We start from the raw sequence: 19393 nt of genomic DNA, 5'->3' as shown, positions 1-19393 counted from the left end.
TTAAAAACCCACTACCAGTGAAATTACAGATAATCCTTCATTTTTACTTCTTGCTTACTCATACTTTTTCTTGTTTTACTAGTGAATATATATATTCAGCTTTATGATGATTCACCCATCACACAAATCACCCACTGAAGAGTACAATTCAATGGTTTTTAGTATATTTACAAATGTATGAAAAAATCACAATTTTAAAACATTTTCATCACCTCCAAAAGAAGTCCTGTACTGTTTAGTCATTAATTCCCTATCCCCCCCAATCACCTCCATGTCCTAATAAGCAACCACTATTCAACCTATTTTCTGTCCCTACAGAATAGCTTATACTAGATATTTCATATATATAGAATTTTGTAAACTTTTTTGTCTTGCTTCTTAGCATTTTTTTTTAACTTAGCACGTTTTTGAGGTTCACCCAAATTGTATCATTATTTCAATGCTTCATTCCTTTTTATTAAAGAATAACATATCAGTGTGTGTGTGTGTGTGTGTGTGTGTGTGTGTGTGTGTGTGTTCACCACATTTTTACTTATCTAAGCATCAATTAATAAACATTTTCTGGTGCTTCTCTTTTTGCTATTATGAATAGCTATAAACTTTCATGTACAAGATTTTGAATGCATAGGTTTTCATTTCTCTTGAAAAGAAACCTAAGAGAGGGATTGATGGGACAAAGAGTAACTCTGTTTAACCATTTAAAGAACTGCCAGATTATTTTCCAAGGTGGCTGCGCTGTTTTACATTCCCACTAGCAGTGTATGAGGGCTCCAATTTCTTCACATTTGCATTGACAATTGTCATTATCTGGCTTTTTTACTACAGAATAAATTGTCTAATAACTGTTCAATCATAATACACCAGATTTTTATAGACTAGATGGTGCTCTTACTAACATCAAACTTTAGACTTGAAAAGAGTCTGGTCCTAGGGGAATAGGTATTCCCCTAGCCCAACTTAGGGATAAATATAAATGAGCTAAATCCATAAAGCTTTTACAGAAGAGATCAGAGCAGATTTTCTAAACACTTACAAAACACAGTCACTAATGGAGATCCAGCACTGAAGTGAATATGTGCCACCATCAAAACTCATTTATGGGTTACTCCTATTGGGTGCCCTCTCACCCTGTGGGAGTCAATCTCTCTTCTTCTCAAATAAATTCTATTACACTAAAAAAAAAAAAAAAAAAAATTATTTATAATGTTTCAACATAAATACAACTTCAAACCATACAGCAAACAGAGAGTATTCATCTGTCATCTTTAACAAAAGAATCAAGAAGTCTTAGGTTTTCACATCCAGACCTCACTGTGCAAAAGGGAAATGAAAATCTGTACTTAAACTCAGTGTAAGCCAAACACAGTGGCACAAACCTGTAATCCCAGTCGCTCAAGAGATTAAGACAGGAAGATCATAAATTCCAGGACAGCCTGGGCAATTTTGTGAACCCTTCTTTCAAAATATAAAGTTTTAAAAGGACTGGAGACATTGGAGAAAAGATAACCTCTTCAACAAATGGTGCTGGGAAAATTGGAAATCCATATGCAAAAATTAAACCCCTATCTCTCACCATGCACAAAACTCAAAGTGGATCAAGGGCCTAGGAATTAAACCAGAGACACTGCATCTATTAGATGAAAAAGTAGGCCCAAATCTCCATCATGTCGAATTAGGCCCCACTTCCTTAATAAGACTCCTATAGCACAATAATCCATATCAAGAATCAATAAATGGGATGGATTCAAACTAAAAAGCTTCTTCTCAGCAAAAGAAATAATCAGTGAGGTGAACAGAGAGCCTTCTAATTGGGAATAAATTCTTACCACACGCAAGTCAGAGCACTCATCTCTAGAATATATAAAGGACTAAAAAATCTTAACACCGGGCTGGGGATGTGGCTCAAGCGGTAGCGCGCTCGCTTGGCATGTGTGCGGCCCAGGTTCGATCCTCAGCACCACATACAAACAAAGATGTTGTGTCTGCCGAAAACTGAAAAATAAATATTGAAATTCTCTCTCTCTCCCCTCTCTCTCTTTAAAAAAAAAAAAAAAAAATCTTAACACCAAAAAATCTAATAACTCAATCAATAAATGAGCCAAGGAACTGAACAAACACTTCTCAAAAGAAGACATACAATCAATCAACAAATATATGAAAAAAATTTTCAACATCTCTAGTAATTAGAGGAATGCAAATCAAAACTACTCTAAGATTTCATCTTACTCCTGTCAGAAAGGCAGCTGTTATGAATACAAACAACAATAAGTGTTGGTGAAGATGTGGGGAAAAAGGCACACTCACACATTGTTGGTGGGACTGCAAACTGGTGCAGCCAATATGGAAAGCAGTATGGAGATTCCTTGGAAAACTGGGAATAGAACCACCATTTGAACCAGCTATCCCACTCCTCGATCTATACCCAAAGGACTTAAAAACAGCATACTACAGGGACACAGCCACATCAATGTTTATAGCAGCACAACTGGCAACAGCTAAACTATGGAACCAAACTAGATGCCCTTCAACAGATGAATGGATAAAGAAAATGTGATATATATACACAATAGAATATTATTCTGCATTAAAAGAGAATAAAATCATAGCATTTGCAGGTAAATGGATGGAGCTAGAGAAGATAATGCTAAGTGAAATTAGCCAATCCCAAAAAAACCAAATGCCAAATGATTTCTGATATAAGGATGCTCATCCATAATATGCTGTGGGGGGCTGGGCAGGGAGGATGAAAGGATTAAATGAAATCTAGATAGGGCAAAGGGGAAAAAGGGAGGGAGGGAAAGGGAGGGGGCATAAGGATAGGAAAGACAGAGGAATGCGATGGTTATCATTACCCTAAGTACATGTATGAAGACACGAATGATGTGACTCTGAGTACAACCAGAGATATGAAAAATTGTGCTCTATATGTGTAAAATGAATTGTAATGCATTCTGTTGTCATATATAACTAAAATTAAAAAAAAAAAAAAAGGCTGAGATGTAGCTCAGTGGTAGACCACTTGCCTAGTATGTGTGAGGCCCTGGGTTCAATCCCAAGTGTGTGTGTGTAGGAGGTAGAATCAGTGCAAAATCACAGACTCCCTGCCACAAAACAAACAAAATGCCTGACTGCTTCCTTGCCCCAAGCCAGAGATAAGAGTATACAGTGTAAACTTTTCCCATTTCTATCTATAATAGTTCTTTATGATGTTAGGAAAGCAAATAATTCCATTTACAACAGCCCAAGACCTAACCAAAAAGAGGATCCAAAAATATTAGCAACCAGTGTCATGTTCATCTAATACGTTTTCCAAGAGTTAAAACCAGCAGTTTAGCCTGGTGCAGTAGTGCACACCTGTAATCCCAGCAGCTTGGGAGGCTGAGGCAGGAGGATCATAAGTTCAAAGCCAGCCTCAGCAATGGCAAGATGCTAAGCAACTCAGTGAGATCCTGTCTCTAAATAAAATACAAAATAGAGCTGGGGATGTGGCTCAATGGTTGAGTGCCCCTGAGTTCAATTCCTGGAACAAACCCCACCGCCCCCCCCAAAAAAAAATAGGGCTGGAACCGAAGCTTAGTGCTCAGTGGTAGAGTGCTTGCCTAGCATGCATGAGGCACTGGATTAGATCCTCAGCACTATACAAAAATAAACAAATAAAATAAAGGCATTCTGTCCATCTACAACTACAAAAAAAAAAAAAAAAAAACACCACCTGTTCCTGCTGATGGGCAGAATAACAGCCTCTGGAACAGAAGTCCTCTGTTTTTCCTTTGCTATAAACCATATATAGATAAATAGATAGATATAGATATATAGATACATTCACACACACATACATACACACACACACAGCAGTTTTGTAGCCAAGAAAGGAGGTAGACCACAGAGCTCTTTTTGAGATTTGGATTTTCAGTTTTCAGGCTTTGTTTCAGCCCTTTCAGCAAGTTCTGCCTCTCCTCTGCAGCACTGAGAATGAGCCTGCCTTTATAAGGCACTAGAGTCAAATGTGCAAGCACCTCAAAAATGATAGGAGACAGGGACCCATGACCACCAAATCCCCATTTCTACTTGTCACTCCATTTTCTTATGTAATTACAGAAGGTGTTTCCAACTCAGAAAAATTTAGTACATCTTTATGAACATTTAGTCCTCATGTACCACAAGAAGGAGCAAAAAAAAAAGTATAAAATACAATCCCTACCAGAAAGGAGCTAGATTCTACAAGAGAAAACTTAAAAAAAAAAAAAAAAAAAGTTTAGTTGTTAATGGATCTTTATTTATTTATATGTGGTACTGAGAATTGAACCCAATGCCTCACACAATTGTAGGCAAGTACTATACCACTGAGCTACAACACCAGCCCCAGAAGAAACTTTTATGACATTGAACTAGGGCACTCTACCAATAAACTACATTCCCAGCTTTTTCATTTTTTATTTAAAAAGAAGGTCTCACTAAATTGCCAAGGCTGATCTTGAATTTGTGATACTCCTGCCCTGGCCTCCCAAGAAGCCGGGATTATAGCTGTGCACCACCCCAGAGGAGTCACCCCCCAAAAATGTTTTGTTTTGTTTTTTTTAAACTGGAGATTGAACCCAGGAGTGCTTTACCACTGAGCCTCACCCCCAGCTCTTTATATTTTTTTTTTATTTTAAGACAAGGTCTAAGTTGCAGAGGCTAGGCACAAACTTGTGATCCTCTTCCTTCAGCCACACATTTCACTAGGATTACAGGCATGCAACACTACACCCAACTAACCAAAAACTTCTTAAAAGAACAGTTCTGTTTTGTTATTTAAGGACTGTAATGCCACTACAGTTAAGAGGGAATGCAGCATCTGCACAGGCTGAAATGTTTTAATGGGTATTTTGTAAAGAAGATAGGTAAGACCTGAACTGAATTCTAGAGATAAAACTAAGGTGAAGGAACAGGATATCCCAAATAGAAGCAAAAGTCATGCATTCAGCCAGCAAGAGGAATAACCTAGATCAATAATATGTATGTAATATTAAGCACATAATTTGGTTAGGGGGAATTAGGATAAAGCATGGTAGTAGGTTGGGATAGCTGGGGCAACAGCACCTTGAACGCCACATCAGATCTCATCCCAGAAGCTTGTCAAAGTTCCTAACTTCAGCGTAGGAGCTCCACAGTCTAAATTGTATCTGTTATCCTTTTTAGTTTAAAGTGCTGACGGTTATTGGTAAATTATGCATAGCCAAAGAAATTAAGGGCCTGCTATTATAACAAGTCTCATCATTTGCACTTAAAAAATGTTGCTATTTGTGTTCATCCACCACTCATATTCATGAAACAGTAAAAGCATTAAACAAAAACAAAGTTCTTGGATATTCTGATTTCCTTGAGATGACTGTTCTATTAGGGTTATACCAACCATGTACTTTAATGGCCCCTGAATCCCTAAAATTGTATGTAAAAGTCAGTGTTGAGAACTTGACTAAGGATAGTTTCTTTACATATCTCAAAGAAGTCAAATATCCAAAACAGGATAGAAATCCTCACTTAGAGTTACTATTATTTTAACATAAACTGCAGGAATTTAACCCTGTGACTGCCTTAACTTTCTAAAAAAACATTAATGGGGCTGGAGATGTGGCTCAAGAGGTAGCACGTTCGCCTGGCATGCGTGCGGCCCGGGTTCGATCCTCAGCACCACATACAAAGAAAGATGTTGTGTCCGCCGAATACTAAAAAATAAATATTAAAAAATTCTAAAAAAAATAAAAGAACATTAATGGGGGGTGGGGAAGGAGGCTTGGCTTGGAACAGTTTTGACAATGTTTTATTAGATCCTTCCTTTCTTTCCAAGAACTGCCCAAGGAACTGGTCTTAACAAGGTCAAAACTCATTAAAGATTCAAAAAATTGCCCTAAGGGAGGACAACGAAATAAATAAATAAAGACTACTCAATTTCTCTCTTCTTACAGGAGAACAGCAACAGGCTGCCTACCTCCTCTGGCATCAGCATCTACTTTCCAAAAGAATCTCCTGACCAAGGAGCTGGTTTCTTTCAAAATTAAATATAATGAAGTGACACTATCCTAACAGGAGTGCATAAAAAATTGTTACTTGACTTCTCAGTCATCTTATGCAGGCTTTATAGGACTACCCACAGTGACTGTATGAGGAGGCCAAAGGTCGACAGAACTCTTTCTAGACCTGCATACTCTGCCCAGAATTTCCAACATTATTTACCTCCCAGGAAAGGGCCTGATAGTCTATTTTCATCAAGTGAATACATGTAGTACTGCTAAAAGCTAATTTAGCAGTTCAAGAACATCCACAACAAAAACAAGTCTCATTTCTTTTTTCAATTCTAACATACTCCCAAATTTCCTCCGTCTCCAAATCAAACTAATGGAATCTCTTTAGGAAATAAAATTAATCAAGTCAACACCATAATAATCTTTCTCCTCAAAAACAGTCCAAAAAAGTGGACTGATAGCCACTTTCAGGTTGCTAGACCTGAGGCTTCAGCTGCAAGGAAATTATGCCCCAAATAAAATGATGGACATTTAACCAGGCCTTTCAAGAGGGATCTCCAAAGAACACGTGAGGTACTGAAAGAGTCTCAGGAAAAGAAGCCAGGCAGAGGGTCTTCACCCTACCAGACTTACAGGGCCGTGACACAAGACTGCCAGGCTCGCGGGGGCTTTGGCCTGTTTGTCTAGTCTTAGTCTCAAAAAGCCTGAAAAATCACTTGCAAAAGAATGATACCTAAGAAAGAAGTACGTGTATATCACACTCGGGAGCAACACAACGCCCTGGAGAGCATCAGAATGACACTGGACACGTTTCAGAGCTCTGGATCAGTGGAGTCCTCGGCTTTGGTCAGAAAAGCTTGTTTCTCAATAGCCCGGCTAGCCAACCAACCGGCCCGCCCTAGGGCACCAGGCTCTTGGACCCCGACCCCGGCTGTCCTCCGGGCCTCAGCACCAGCATCTGGGAGGCTTGACGGGCTGCCAGTCAGGACACTGGAATGATGTTGAAGCGATGCTCAGCCTAAGCCCGGGCCCCACGCGCGCCCACTTCAATCCCGCGCCCACCGCCACCCTACCCGCGGGCATCAGGCGGGTCTTTCGGCCCGGCTCCTGTCACTCACCGGCCCGGCCGGGACAGCGGGCGCCCAAGGCTCCCCACGGGAGCTGGGCCCCCCGGGCCTCCAGGTTTCAGCCCGCCCCAGAAAGGCAGCGCAGGTGGCTGAGCCCCGCAGCAGCGGCCCCGCAGCGGCCGCTCGGTCCAGCTCCTGGCGCTGCCCACTGGGTAAGGATCAACAACAAGATGGCGGCCAGCCGAGGGGGCGGAGACCGGGCGTCATAGTAACCAAGAAGCCAAAGAACCCGCCCCCAACTGAGGCTATCCCCAATCAACAGCCTCTTAGCCCGACACCCGGAGGAGTACTTTTTGCTGACCGGCCGGATGGCCTGTCAGTCAGAGCCTGCCTCTCACGCCCCGAGCAGAACGCCTGGGGCACGTGACTGTGACGGCGGGAGTAGGCGCATGCGCGCCGTTTTCTAGACCTGCTGTCGGCTGAGCTTTTGCTGGCGACTCAGGCCTGACCGCCCTTGGTTTCTCTTCCTGCGTAGCCCCCTGATGCCTAGCCAACGTATCTTATCACATTCGCGCACACACTTAGAAAATGTCAGCAGTATTCTACTTGCTTTCTTTGTCAGCCACCCTGGAGTTGGAGGGGGCGTTGACACATTTTCTGTGGTGAGGAAACTGAGGCCCGAGAAGGGAAGCCGGGTCAAGGTCACGCCACCTCTGGAAGTGGAGGCAAGCACTGGGTTTTAGCCTTTTCCTATGTCTCCAGAATATAAAGAGTGTCTTCTCAGCGGCTTCCACATTTGCTCCTTGCTTGGCCTGAGGTGCATGCAGCCTTTTGTGCTGCCTCAACAGACCTTGGCCCATTTCCCATACTTATTCTGCCTGATGTGATGTCCCCCAGCACAAGCCCTGGCACACAGCGAGCATATCCTCTCTACCCGGGAACATCTTAAGTTCCTGTGACAGCATTTTGCCCTAGACTGTCATGACCTGCCTCCAAGGCAGATTATGAATCCCATAAAGTGGTCATCCCTTGTTCTCCATGTAGATCACCTAACCTTGGGCTTGGCTTAGGGGTCAGGACGCCAAATGCGGCGGTTCCATGTCTGGTCGTACACTCAAATGCCTGGACTAGCTAAGTCTAACTTTTGAGCCTTAGCCTCTCTGAGCCTTAGTTGCCCTATCTGTAAAACAAGGATAAAAGCCAAGCTTCTCAGAGATGCAGATTTAATGAGCCCTTAGAGCTATGTAACAACTCAGGAAAAATCCACTGATAGCCACATTCGGGTTGCTGGACCTGAGACCTGCTCTTTACACTCTCACTTTGGTGGAAGCCCCATTAAGAGTTCTTTTCCCACAGAAGGTGCTCAGCTTCTTCCTGGGCTTGGGATATCATACTGGATCAGGAAGGGAGGTTGTTTAGTGCCCAGAGCCGATTCAGGCCCACAGACTTAAAAGGGAGGGGATGATTTGATATAATTTAGGGATTCCGTAGTGAGGGTAGCCTCGACCCAGACAATAGGTCTTCTTAGAGGGCTGGCAGTCAGACATCTGAGCCAGAGTGGGTGTGGAGAAAAGATCAACACTGCATCCAGCAAGGCTGGCTTTCCTGCAAGTTGCTGTAGGTCAGCTGGCTGTATAGAGCATCTCAGCTGAGCACAGGGAAAACTGAGCATAGAGGAATCAGAATAAACATTTAGGGTGCAGTAATCAGAAAGAAAAGGGGCCAGGCGTGGTGGCACATGCCTGTAATCCGAGCAGTTTGGGAGGCGGCCAAGGCAGGAGGATCGTGGGTTCAAAGCCAGCTTCAGCAAAAGTGAGATGCCAGGGCTGGGATTTTGTGGCTCAGCGGTAGTGCACTCACCTAGCATGGTGGGACCCGGGTTCGATCCTCAGCACCACATAAAAAAAGAAAATAAAGGCATTGTGTTGTGTCAATCTACACCTAAAAAAAAAAAAAAAAATATATATATATATATATATATATATATATATATATATATTTTTTTTTTTTTTTTTTTTTTTTAAAGTGAGGCGCTAAGCAACTCAGTGAGACTCTGCTTCTAAATAAAATACAAAATAGGGCTGGGGATGTGGCTCAGTGGTTGAGTGTCCCTGAGTTCAATCCCTAGTCCCCCCCAAAAAAGAAAAAAGAAATGAGAACACCATTAGAAGAGGGCTTCCATCAATCTTACCAGGACTAGCCATGCACAGATTTTTCAAGTCTTCACCACTCCTCAACCCAGTGCAAAAGCTCTGGATCCTTCCCAATAGAACCTCTACACATTGTTGGAAAATGGCCCTGAAATTTGGTGGGACCCTCAAAAAGCAGCAGTGTCCTCCTCTTTGTAGGAAAAGGAAGCAATCAGTTTCTGAGAGGACAAGACAACTGGAGGTCCCCTCAGTCACTGACAAAAATAACAGAATCTAACTTCTGCAGAGTGTCAGTCACTATCAGAGCATCATACAATGTCTCTTTAAAGAAAAGTAATCTACTGGGCATGGTGGCACATTCCCATAATTCCAACAACTTAGGATGCTGAGACAGGAGAATTGCAAGTTCAAGACCAGCCTCAGCAATTTAGTGAAGCCTCAATCAACTTAGTGAGACCCTGTTTCAAAATTTAAAAAATTAAAAAGGGATGGGGATGTAGCTCAGTGGTAAAGTGTATCTAGGTTCAATCCCCAGTACCACCCCCCCCCCAAAAAAAAAGAAAGAAAGAAAAGAGAAGAAAAACAACTTTACCACTCCCTAGGGTATGCCCATAATGTAGCACTTTCTCCAAGTAAGAACAAGGAAACACAGATCTGAGTTTCTCCCACATATAGATTACAAGTCTGGAACTATTCTGTTTGTAATTTTGTTTATTATTGAATCAACTTGAAATCATAGTACATGATCATGTGATGAAGAAATTCCACACAGTGAAGTAGATGCTTTACAGCCAGCGCCTTAGAGATGCTTTAGAACTCATGTTGAACAGGTAATCTTGGCCTGTACCTGAGCCCAGATAATCAGAAGAGAGAGGAGTCAGAACTCTCAGCAGAACTTCCTTCCCCCCCTTACTATAAGAGAATACATTCCAGGACCTACAGTGTGACAACCCCCCCTTCTAACTAGAATCCAACCTGTCCTTTCCCTCCCTTCTCTGATTCAAATGCCTAAGAACCTCAATTCTCCAAAACTGGACACCATTTCACCTATGGTCATTGCCAGATTACTCTGCCATAGTTCACTTGTGACACTGGAGTATCTTGGAAGCACTCCCCTCATCATTCCCCTCTCCCCTGTGGGAGGGAACTAAACTAGGTTTAAGTCATCTCTAGGCTCCACCAGTGTTTGACAAAGATTGGCTGAAGGGTGAGTGTGGGCGAGAGAAGATCCCATTCAAAAAAATGTAGATGGAGGATACTTGGTGGTAAGAGAAAATACTGAGATACTGTGAGGAAAGAAAGGAATTCTGGCATTAAGGGCCCCAGGAAGATAATGGTTTGGAAAAAGTGGGGACTCAAGGGCATCCTGTGCTCTTCCATTAAAATGTTCCTGAGGAGAAGAACCAGAGGATGCAATATGAGTTAAACCTGCCCACAGGGAGCAGATGGAGACAGGCCCTGGAGGGGCCAGAAGTCCAAATGCTTCCTCCATCCTGATGATGCTGATGTGGACACTTCCATAGGAGTAGCCATTTACAGGTAAGGAGTCGGGCTTGGCAGGGACAGGGAGTACCCTAGAACAACCTCATTGCCCACTACTCAAGAAAGTCAGTTGACATACCAGTTCATGACACTGCTAGGTGCCTGGGACATCTCCATCCTTGGTGCCTCCAAACTACTCAATGGATCCTTCATTCCCCTGGATGCTGGAGCAAAGTAGGAGAAGAAGCACAGGGTAAGGCCTTGAGCCCCAACCTGAGTTTAAGAGGTGGGCTCTCAGGCATAGAGGCCTGGAAAGGAGACTGACCTGTTTAGCCTCAGAGCCTGGGCTGGTTTGCTTGGAGCCTGAAGTACCTGGGTCAATCTAAAATGCCAGGAAGAGAAACCAAGCAGTAAGGGCAACAGGCCTGTTGGCACCAGGAATTAGTACCATTCATCTATTGGTATTTGATTATTGTCTGTATTTGATGCCCCATTATTATTCCCACTTCCCCTGGGTTCAGTTCTATGCCCACAAGGAATTCAGTGTTCAGTCTAAAGAAGTAGGGCAGATTTTAAGTGGAGAACAGGGGTCAGGAATAGGGAAATACCCCATGCATGACAGACTCAGAGCCTCAAGCCCTGAGCCATCCACACCCATCCCAAGACTAAGCTCTGCCTGAAGAACACTTTCTTTCAGTGTCTCTCTGACTCTAATCTGAAGACCTATGGAGACTCAGCATTTTTCTCCTCCATATCAGTTCTATGCCCATCAACTTTTTTTAAAATATTTTTTTAGTTGTAGATGGGCACAATGTATTTATATATATATATATATATATATATATATATATATATATATATATATACACACACATATGTATGTATGTATGTTTAGGTTGTGCTGAGGATTGAACCCAGTGCCTCACTCATGCTAAGCAAACACTCTACCACTGAGCCACAATCCCAGCCCTATGCCCATCAACTTTTGCATTGTTTTTCAAATTTAGGAAATCACAGTCAGGGTCCATAGGTGAGCTGGGGGAGGAAGGGAGCATGGGGATAGCAACCCTACCTCTGAAGGAGCCTGCTGACCAGCCATCCCAGAGCTAGAAGCAGAAGGGCACCAGTTGCTGTGAGCACCACCACAAACCAGGGTTCGGGCTGCCAGAAAGTCTCTGTATATGTTACAAGCAGGGGTGTCATCACTGAGGGCACCTGAAATGAGAACCACAGACTCATCACTGCCCTGCCAAAATGTTTTGATTATTGAGTTTTCAAACCTCTCCACACCCCAGATTTGCTCTTCTATATTGCCAGGTTCTTTGCACTAGCAGCTTCCTCCAGAATGCCTTTCTCCATCATTTCACTTGAAAAACCTGGGTCTCCTCATCCTTCAAGGTCCTTTTGCCCTATCCCCCAGGCCTGAGGAGCCCCCTCACTGTGGTTCTTTGGGTGCTCATGGCCACGGTGCTGGCCCTCCAGGGAACTAGATGCACAATGATGGTGACTGTGGTGCTGAGGTGGGGGATGGAGGGACCCGCGACAGCCGCACGGATCAGTAGCTCATAGGTACAAGGCTGTTCTTGCCAAGGAGGTCCCAACATAGAGTCATTGTGCATCAGGATGGCCTCTTGCAGTCTGAACTGGTTCTTGCTATCTCCTGAAATCAGAGTGGCAGAAGGAGACCATTGCTGGCTGTGGCTTGCTCCTCACCCACAAGTTAGTGGCCTCTACAATCCATACCTCCTATGATGCTGTAGGAGAAGGCCCGGCGCTGTGGCTCCTGGGGTATCCAGCATGATACTTTGGTCACCTCCACACTATGGCCCAGAGTAGTATAGATGGTAAGTTCCTGAAATGGGGGCTCACACTCAGGGGGATGGTCATTCACATCCTGCAGAAAGGATACCAAGTTATAGGAGTGAGTTTGACCCACTTCCCAAACCCCAGAAGTCAGCACCTCAGCCTTGTCCTATCACAACCAGAGCCTAGGCAACAGGTCCTAATGCTTTCTTTCCCCAGTGAGGCTTTACCCATTCCAACCAACCAATGGAGGAAACTGAGGCATGGTGTGGAAAAACAAAAGGCCAAAAGGCAAATCTTGCCTCCCCACGTCTTTCCAAAGCCTTGGGGTTCAATTACCTCAACCTCAATGGTAATGGTACAGGAACCTGAGCGGTGGTAAGTGGGGTCCCAGTCTTGGCCATGGTCAATCAGCAGAATAGTGAGTCTGTACAGCCTCTGCTGCTCATAATCCAAAGTCCCCAGGAGGTGAATGTCTCCTAGAGGGTATGGTCACAGCTTCAGCCTGCAAAGCCAACTCTGGCCCCACCTCTCCATCCTACCCCTGGTGTGGAAATACCACTGAGATGATCCACAGCAAAGATAGAGGATCCATCAGATGTGTAGTACTCAATGCTGTTGTGTGGGTAATCCATATCCGTGCCCACCACAGTGCCCAGCAGAGTGTGAGGCCCTGCATCTTCCTGAACCCGGAACGTGCGTGGGGCACAGGCTGGGGTGAACTCATTGACAGGTGTCACCATCACCAGTACTGGAACTTCAGCTGGGGGCCATTTGGCAGTCAAGGGGCTGGTCTGGGTGCTCAGCCCTGCCTTGGGGGTCTGAGGAAGGAAGCATGGCCCTGCTCTGGGGCTCCAAGGAAGAAGAAAGTTGGAGAGAAGGTGGCAATAACCCTCCCCTTCTGGAGGTCTAAGAGAGACACTAGTAGGAGTCTGAAATGGAAACAACCCTGCCCTGCTGGATTCTGAGGAGGAAAGATGACTATTACTTGGGAGAGGGACAATAGACAAAATGGGATGGTAGACTGAATAGCCCTGTCCTGAAAGTCCAGGTCTAAGTATGGTCACTCACTGGTCATCTGGGGCTGACCACCATCAAGCACCAGGATAGAGGCTGCATGCTGGAAGCAGGTCCCAGGAATATCACAGTCCAATGTAGCATTCACCTGATCAGAGGGGTCAAAGAGTGAGGCCCAGCCAGGACCTGGGAGAGCCATAAGCCACACTGGGCTACCTCAGGTCAGGGCATCTACCCTGGTCCTCTGTTTCGCAGAATGCAAAGCAGATTGGCTCAATAATCATGGAATCCCATCCCCATGATCTCAGTGTTCATACACCCTTGGCCCACCCACCCCTTCCTGCTGCAAGCATCCTACAAGTGGGCCTGGGAGTGGGAGCCCAGCACCTCAAGAACCCTGTCACGAAGGCAGAGACTGGCAAGACCAGGAGAGCTGTGGAACCACAGCTGGTAGTTGAGGGTGGCACCAACAGAGTCTGGGTCAGTGCAAGTGATTGTGTTCAGCACAGTGCCCACCGGTGTGGTCTCCGGGATTTGAGTCCTGAGAGTAGAGGACCACAGCAAAGCAGGAGTCTGACTCAGCTGTGAGCCACAGATCTCAATCTTACCCCAACAGTTAGGCAAGGTTCCCGCATACTCACACCAGAAGAGCTGGGATGCAGAGTGGGGGCCAGTGGTTGACAGAGAGCACATTCACAGTGAGATCGAGCTCCGCACTGGCCCACGGCTGAAACCTTTCAAAGGCCTTCACCTGCAGCCTTGTGATCGCTGCACCTCGGGTGTGAGCCAATTCTAGGGGCATGGTGGTTTGGACTACCCCATCCACTGGGTGTGATGACAAAGCAGAGAAGCAGAGCTTGGCCCTGCCCTCAGCTCAATGGTTCCCCCCAAACCGTCAACAGCCTCACCCTTGGAGGCAGCGGATACCACTCCCGCCTCCTACTTCAAGGTTAAGACCCCAACCGGACCTTGCCCCAGTCGCAGCCCTGGCTCTGGCCTTTTTTCTCAGGTGGGCGCGATCACACAGGGGCACCTTTAGTCAGGTTGCAGAGACATCCAGGTACCCTCCACCCTGCCTCGCCCCTCACCGCTTCCGATGGAGTAGAGTGGACTGGGCATTGGAGAGAAGATTTCATAGCGCAAGTTGAAGCCCCTAGCCTGGACTTGAACCACCTTGCTCCCAGGGATTTTGTCTTCAGGAATGGTGACATTCTGGGCCTTCTGTCTAGATCAAAAGTGAAGCACTGGCTTCTACCTGCTCCTTCTCATCTGGTGCCCTGCGGGTAGTGTCCTCCTCCTCTGGGGTTTCCCTCCTAACAGAGTTACAATGTTCCAGCAACCCTGCACCCTACTACTACCCCTGATTCCCTAGAGCTAGGTCCTGCTATGCGCCCCCTCATTCCCCTGGTATAGGGGAGCCTTACAGGAAGGAGACCTGGCTGGATGGTGCAGGCAAAATCTTCACCACCAGCATTCTTTGGCAGCTTTGGCCTTGTCCAAGTGACACTGAGATTTGCAGCTGGAAGATCTACAGGACATACAGGATAGGAGGGGAATCAATATCTATGCTCAGTTCTCTCCTCAAGACCTCCACAAGGAACTCCAACTTTTACTCTTCCCCCATAACCAGTCATTTTTGATGACAAGTATTCCTTTGAGTCCTATACCTTTGGGACATAAATTCTTCTGTTAGGTTGCAAACGACTCAAGAAAGTGATATCTGAGTCATTCACATGTGAATTATTAGATTAAAGTTGCTAAGGGCCAATTACTAAGAGGTGGAAATTTTAAAGAAGAAACTTTTCTAACCTCTTTACTGGCCGCTTAACCCAGAACTTTCTCTTAAAGTGTTATTGCCCTAAACACTCTCCTTCATGTTGAGGGACTCTTTCTCTTTATGAACCAAGCCAAAGTGAGAGCATGGTCCACATAGGGCAGGAGATGCAGGTCTGGGAGGGAGAGGCAACAAATTTTCAGAAGGCGATGATATATATATATATATCCATCCCCAGGTCCCAAGTCATGCTTACCTTCTGAGCCTGGCCTTTGAGACCCTGAGATGGTGCCCGAAGCCAACCCTGCTCATTGATGGAGAAAGGTCCAGGGAAGTATGGAGGGTCCTGGGCGCTGATAATGTTCATCTAATAGAACAAAGATGCTAGCAGCCCCAACCAGCCTCCAGTGCCCCAAGCACTACTTTCAACAACCCAGGAGGCAATTGTCCACACCTGGTCTCCCATGCCCTGCCACTGACTCTTGCCCCAGCCTAGGCTCTCTGCCCTCTACTGGGAATCCTGATACTGACCCTCAATCCTTTCTGCTTTAAAACCAATTATTTTGGGCTAGCGATATAGTTCAGTTGGTAGAGTGCTTGTTTCAATCCCCAGCACTACATACACACAAAATCAACAACAACAACAACAAAAAAAACCAATTATCTTGTTTTTAAACTATGTTTCTTTTTGAGGGGTTACAAAATGTTATAAAATTGTAATGGAGGGCTGGGGTTGTGGCTCAGTGATAGCGCACTTGCCTAGCATGCGTGAGGCACTGGGTTCGATTCTCAGCACCACATACAAATAAGTAAAATAGATTTGTTTTTGTTTTTTTTTTTTTAAGAGAGAGAGAGAGAGAGAGAGAGAATTTTTTTTTAATATTTATTTTTTAGTATTCGGCGGACACAACGTCTTTGTTTGTATGTGGTGCTGAGGATCGAACCCGGGCCGCAGGCATGCCAGGAGAGCGCGCTACCACTTGAGCCACATCTCCAGCCCCAAATAAGTAAAATAAAGGTCCATCAACAACTAAAAAAAAAATTGTAATGGAAAACTCAGAACACATATGAGAAATTGAAAGAAGAGCTCAGTTCCTTAGACTTCTCTATGGGAACAATTACGGTCAGTGGGGAAAGGGTAACATTAGTGGCTCTCTTCAAGAATAGGCATCATGCACAGGCTCAGCTGTGGATTGTAGTGTCCCTCTGCAGGCTGTAGCTGGTCAGGCAGTGGTTAGCTTGTATTCCCCATCCCACTCGCACACACATCATGTCATCCACTATCCTATGTGCTGGGCTTACCTGAGTTCCCTGGACTTCTAGGCCTGGGAGCAGCAGAGTGTACAACCGGGCCCCAGGTTTGACTGTCTCTGGCACCTGAATGGTTTCCCCACCTGACCAGGGGGAAGATCAGGGAGGCTGTCTTCAGGTCATGCCTGCCCACCCCTGCCTGCTGCCCCTGGCCTCACCTGAGCTGGCAAATCGACCAATACACTGGATATGGCCAGAGTCCCGCTGCACATCCACAAAGAGTGGTCCCTCCATCACAATGTTGCCACATGTGTATCGCAGCCGCAGCTCATAGTGGTTTACTGCAAGGGCATCCAGCCGAGCTGAGCTGCTCAAGGTCACCTGTGGTGGACAGGCAGTAACGTGTGGGGCCTAGTCTCTCTGTCTCTGTATACCACCTCTGGCTTTGGGGAATTTCAGGTCTGCCCTGTGCCCCCAGTTCCCAGTTTTACTCATGACTCTACCTTTCCCACATAGATCCCCTGCCACCTGGTCAGGCTGGGTGGGTTGAAGAAAGTGGTAGGTGGTTGCACATTGACCAATTCCAGGGTGGGCATGTGGGAGGAACAGTTGAAGGAGAAAGACTGAAGGATGGTGCCAGGACCCTCGCGTTCAGACACATTTATGAACCAGGGCAGACTGTGGAGGTCTGTGAGGAGCAGATAATTCAGGCTGGAGGCCCCCCATGCTCAAGGAACCACACTTGTAAACAAAGTCCCACCCTTTTGCTGCAGGGTCTGACAACACCTTGATATCAAACAGCCAAGTTCTGTCCTTGTTCTCCACATCTGACATTTTATAGATGGGGAGAGATAACTGATTGAGGAAGCAGAGATAAGAAACACTGATCAGGAGTTCAGACCCTTACTCTAACCCTCACCCTGAATCTGAGGGTCAGAACTCCAAAGGAAAACTGGGGTATCCCCATATACCAGCTTCTCACCAGAGACAACCAGAGCAAAAAGAATCATCAGGAGCCTCAGCAGCACCATAGTGGCCTGAAGAGATGACAGAGGAGACTGTTTGTCAGGCCCAACCCGTTGCCAGGTCAGTTGCTCAAACAGTCATGCAGGCGGGCCTTCCGGACTTCAACTCCACCCATCTCTGGTGACTGAGCTCTAGTTCCCTGGCAGGCCTCCAGAGGCCTGGAAAATCCCATTTTCCACTGTTTCTCAGTGAATTCCCCCATTCATTATCACAACCCTAAGAGGATGTGATACAGGTGGTGAAACTGGCCATGCTGTTCTTGGAGACAGAGAAAGTACAGCATTCAGGAAAACTAAACCCAAATCTAGTTACCCCACAAACTCCCCCCCAACACATCATTAAAATGTCTTCAAAAATCTCAGTTCAGTCATCCACAGAATCTCTCAATAGTTGTCTATGTTCAACAAGCAAAAGAAATCCTTGATTGTAGATAGAAAAGTAGTAGTTACCTATGGGAATATCAACTGGAGGGGACACAAGGTAGCTTCCTGGATTGGAATGGCTAAGGATGTACTATATTTTTAAAATTTTTATTTATTTATTTATTTATTTTGGTACTAGGGATTGAACTCAGGGGCACTCAACCACTGAGCCACATCCCAGCCCTATTTTGAATTTTATTTAGAGACAGGACTCACTGAGTTGCTTAGCACCTTGCTTTTGCTGAGGCTGGCTTTGAACTCGTGGTCCTCCTGCCTCAGCCTCCCGAATGGCTGGGATTATAGGCATGCACCACTGCACGTGGCATGCTATATTTTTTAAAAAAATAATTAACTAATTAATTTATTTTGGTACTAGGGATTGAGCCCAATGGCACTTTACTATTGAGCTGCATCCCCAGACCTTCTAAATTTTTATTTTGAGACAGGGTCTTCTTTTTTTAAAATATTTTTTTAGGTGTAGATGGACACAACACAATGACTTTATTATTATTATTTTATGTGGTGCTGAGGATCGAACCCGGGTCCCGCCGGTGATACGGGAGTGCTCTATCGCTGAGCTACAATCCCAACCCAAGACAGGGTCTTTCTAAGTTACTTAAGGCCTTACTAAATTGCTGAGGCTGGTCTCAAACTTGCAACCCTCCTTCCTCAGCCTCCTGAGTTGCTGGGATTACAGGCATGCACTACTGTGTCTGGTCAGGATATCCTATATATTGATCTTACTGTCAGTTGGATGAGTATCTACAGAACTCTATCTTTGAAATTTTCCCATTTACCATATTTACATTCTATGCTAGTTTTTGTTTATTTTTTTATGTGGTGCTGAGGATGGAACCCAGTGTTTCACACATCCTAGGCAAGAGCTCTACCACTGAGCCGCAATCCCAGCCCCTTTCTATGCTATTTTTTTAAAAACAGTTTTCTTCATGCTGGGCGTGGTGGCACATGCCTGTACTTGAATTTCTGGGCTTAAGTTATCTGATCCTCCTGCCTCAGCTTCCCTAGTAACTGGACTATAGGCACATGCCACAGTACTCAGCTTTGTAGCCAGCAGTTTATTCTCCATCCTCACATTCTCCAGAGTTTGATGTTTGCTCCCTTTGGATCCTAAATCTCCATATTCTCTCAGGTTTCTCCCACGTCCCAACTATTCTTGCTCAGCTCCTTTGCTGGTTCTGTTTCATCTCCCCTACCTCTATCCAGTGGGTTGTTCCAGAGCATAGTCTTCACTGTTTACCATCTCTGTCTACATTCATGTCCCAAGTCTCGTTCAGACCTATTGCGCCACTGGAGACTGGGCACAGTGGTGCACAACTGTAATCCCAGCTATTTGGTAGGTTGAGGCAGGAGGCAGGAGGACTGCTAATTCCAGGCC

General features: G+C 45.2%; 2 protein-coding genes across 8 annotated transcripts in view; both read right to left on the bottom strand.

Moving 5' to 3' along the window:
- Positions 1-7303, bottom strand: part of Ip6k1 (inositol hexakisphosphate kinase 1) — a 67530-nt gene extending 60227 nt beyond the window's left edge. For 4 of the 7 annotated variants that reach the window (XM_071615703.1, XM_071615705.1, XM_027933994.2 and 1 more), the window contains exon 1: positions 7124-7303. The gene's annotated coding sequence lies outside the window, so the exon portion shown is untranslated. Of the gene's footprint in view, positions 1-1033; positions 1146-7123 lie in introns of those variants that run through there. The other 3 variants (XM_071615708.1, XM_071615709.1, XM_071615704.1) reach the window with 2 other exon arrangements.
- A 2612-nt stretch (positions 7304-9915) lies between these two features.
- Positions 9916-17580, bottom strand: Cdhr4 (cadherin related family member 4). Its single transcript, XM_071614943.1, is given in 20 exon segments — positions 9916-10069; positions 10582-10612; positions 10840-10900; positions 10902-10928; positions 11030-11086; positions 11777-11919; positions 12144-12364; positions 12448-12598; positions 12847-12986; positions 13067-13270; positions 13579-13672; positions 13912-14065; positions 14166-14349; positions 14613-14749; positions 14949-15052; positions 15555-15665; positions 16601-16692; positions 16768-16930; positions 17053-17276; positions 17469-17580. Coding segments are annotated over 20 exon segments (2472 nt in total). The 3' UTR covers positions 9916-10007.
- Between the last annotated feature and the right edge of the window lie 1813 nt (positions 17581-19393).

Source organism: Marmota flaviventris, chromosome 8 (genome assembly GCF_047511675.1).
Source record: "Marmota flaviventris isolate mMarFla1 chromosome 8, mMarFla1.hap1, whole genome shotgun sequence".
NCBI lineage: Eukaryota > Metazoa > Chordata > Mammalia > Rodentia > Sciuridae > Marmota > Marmota flaviventris.
This window is presented reverse-complemented; position numbering and strand designations above follow the sequence as displayed.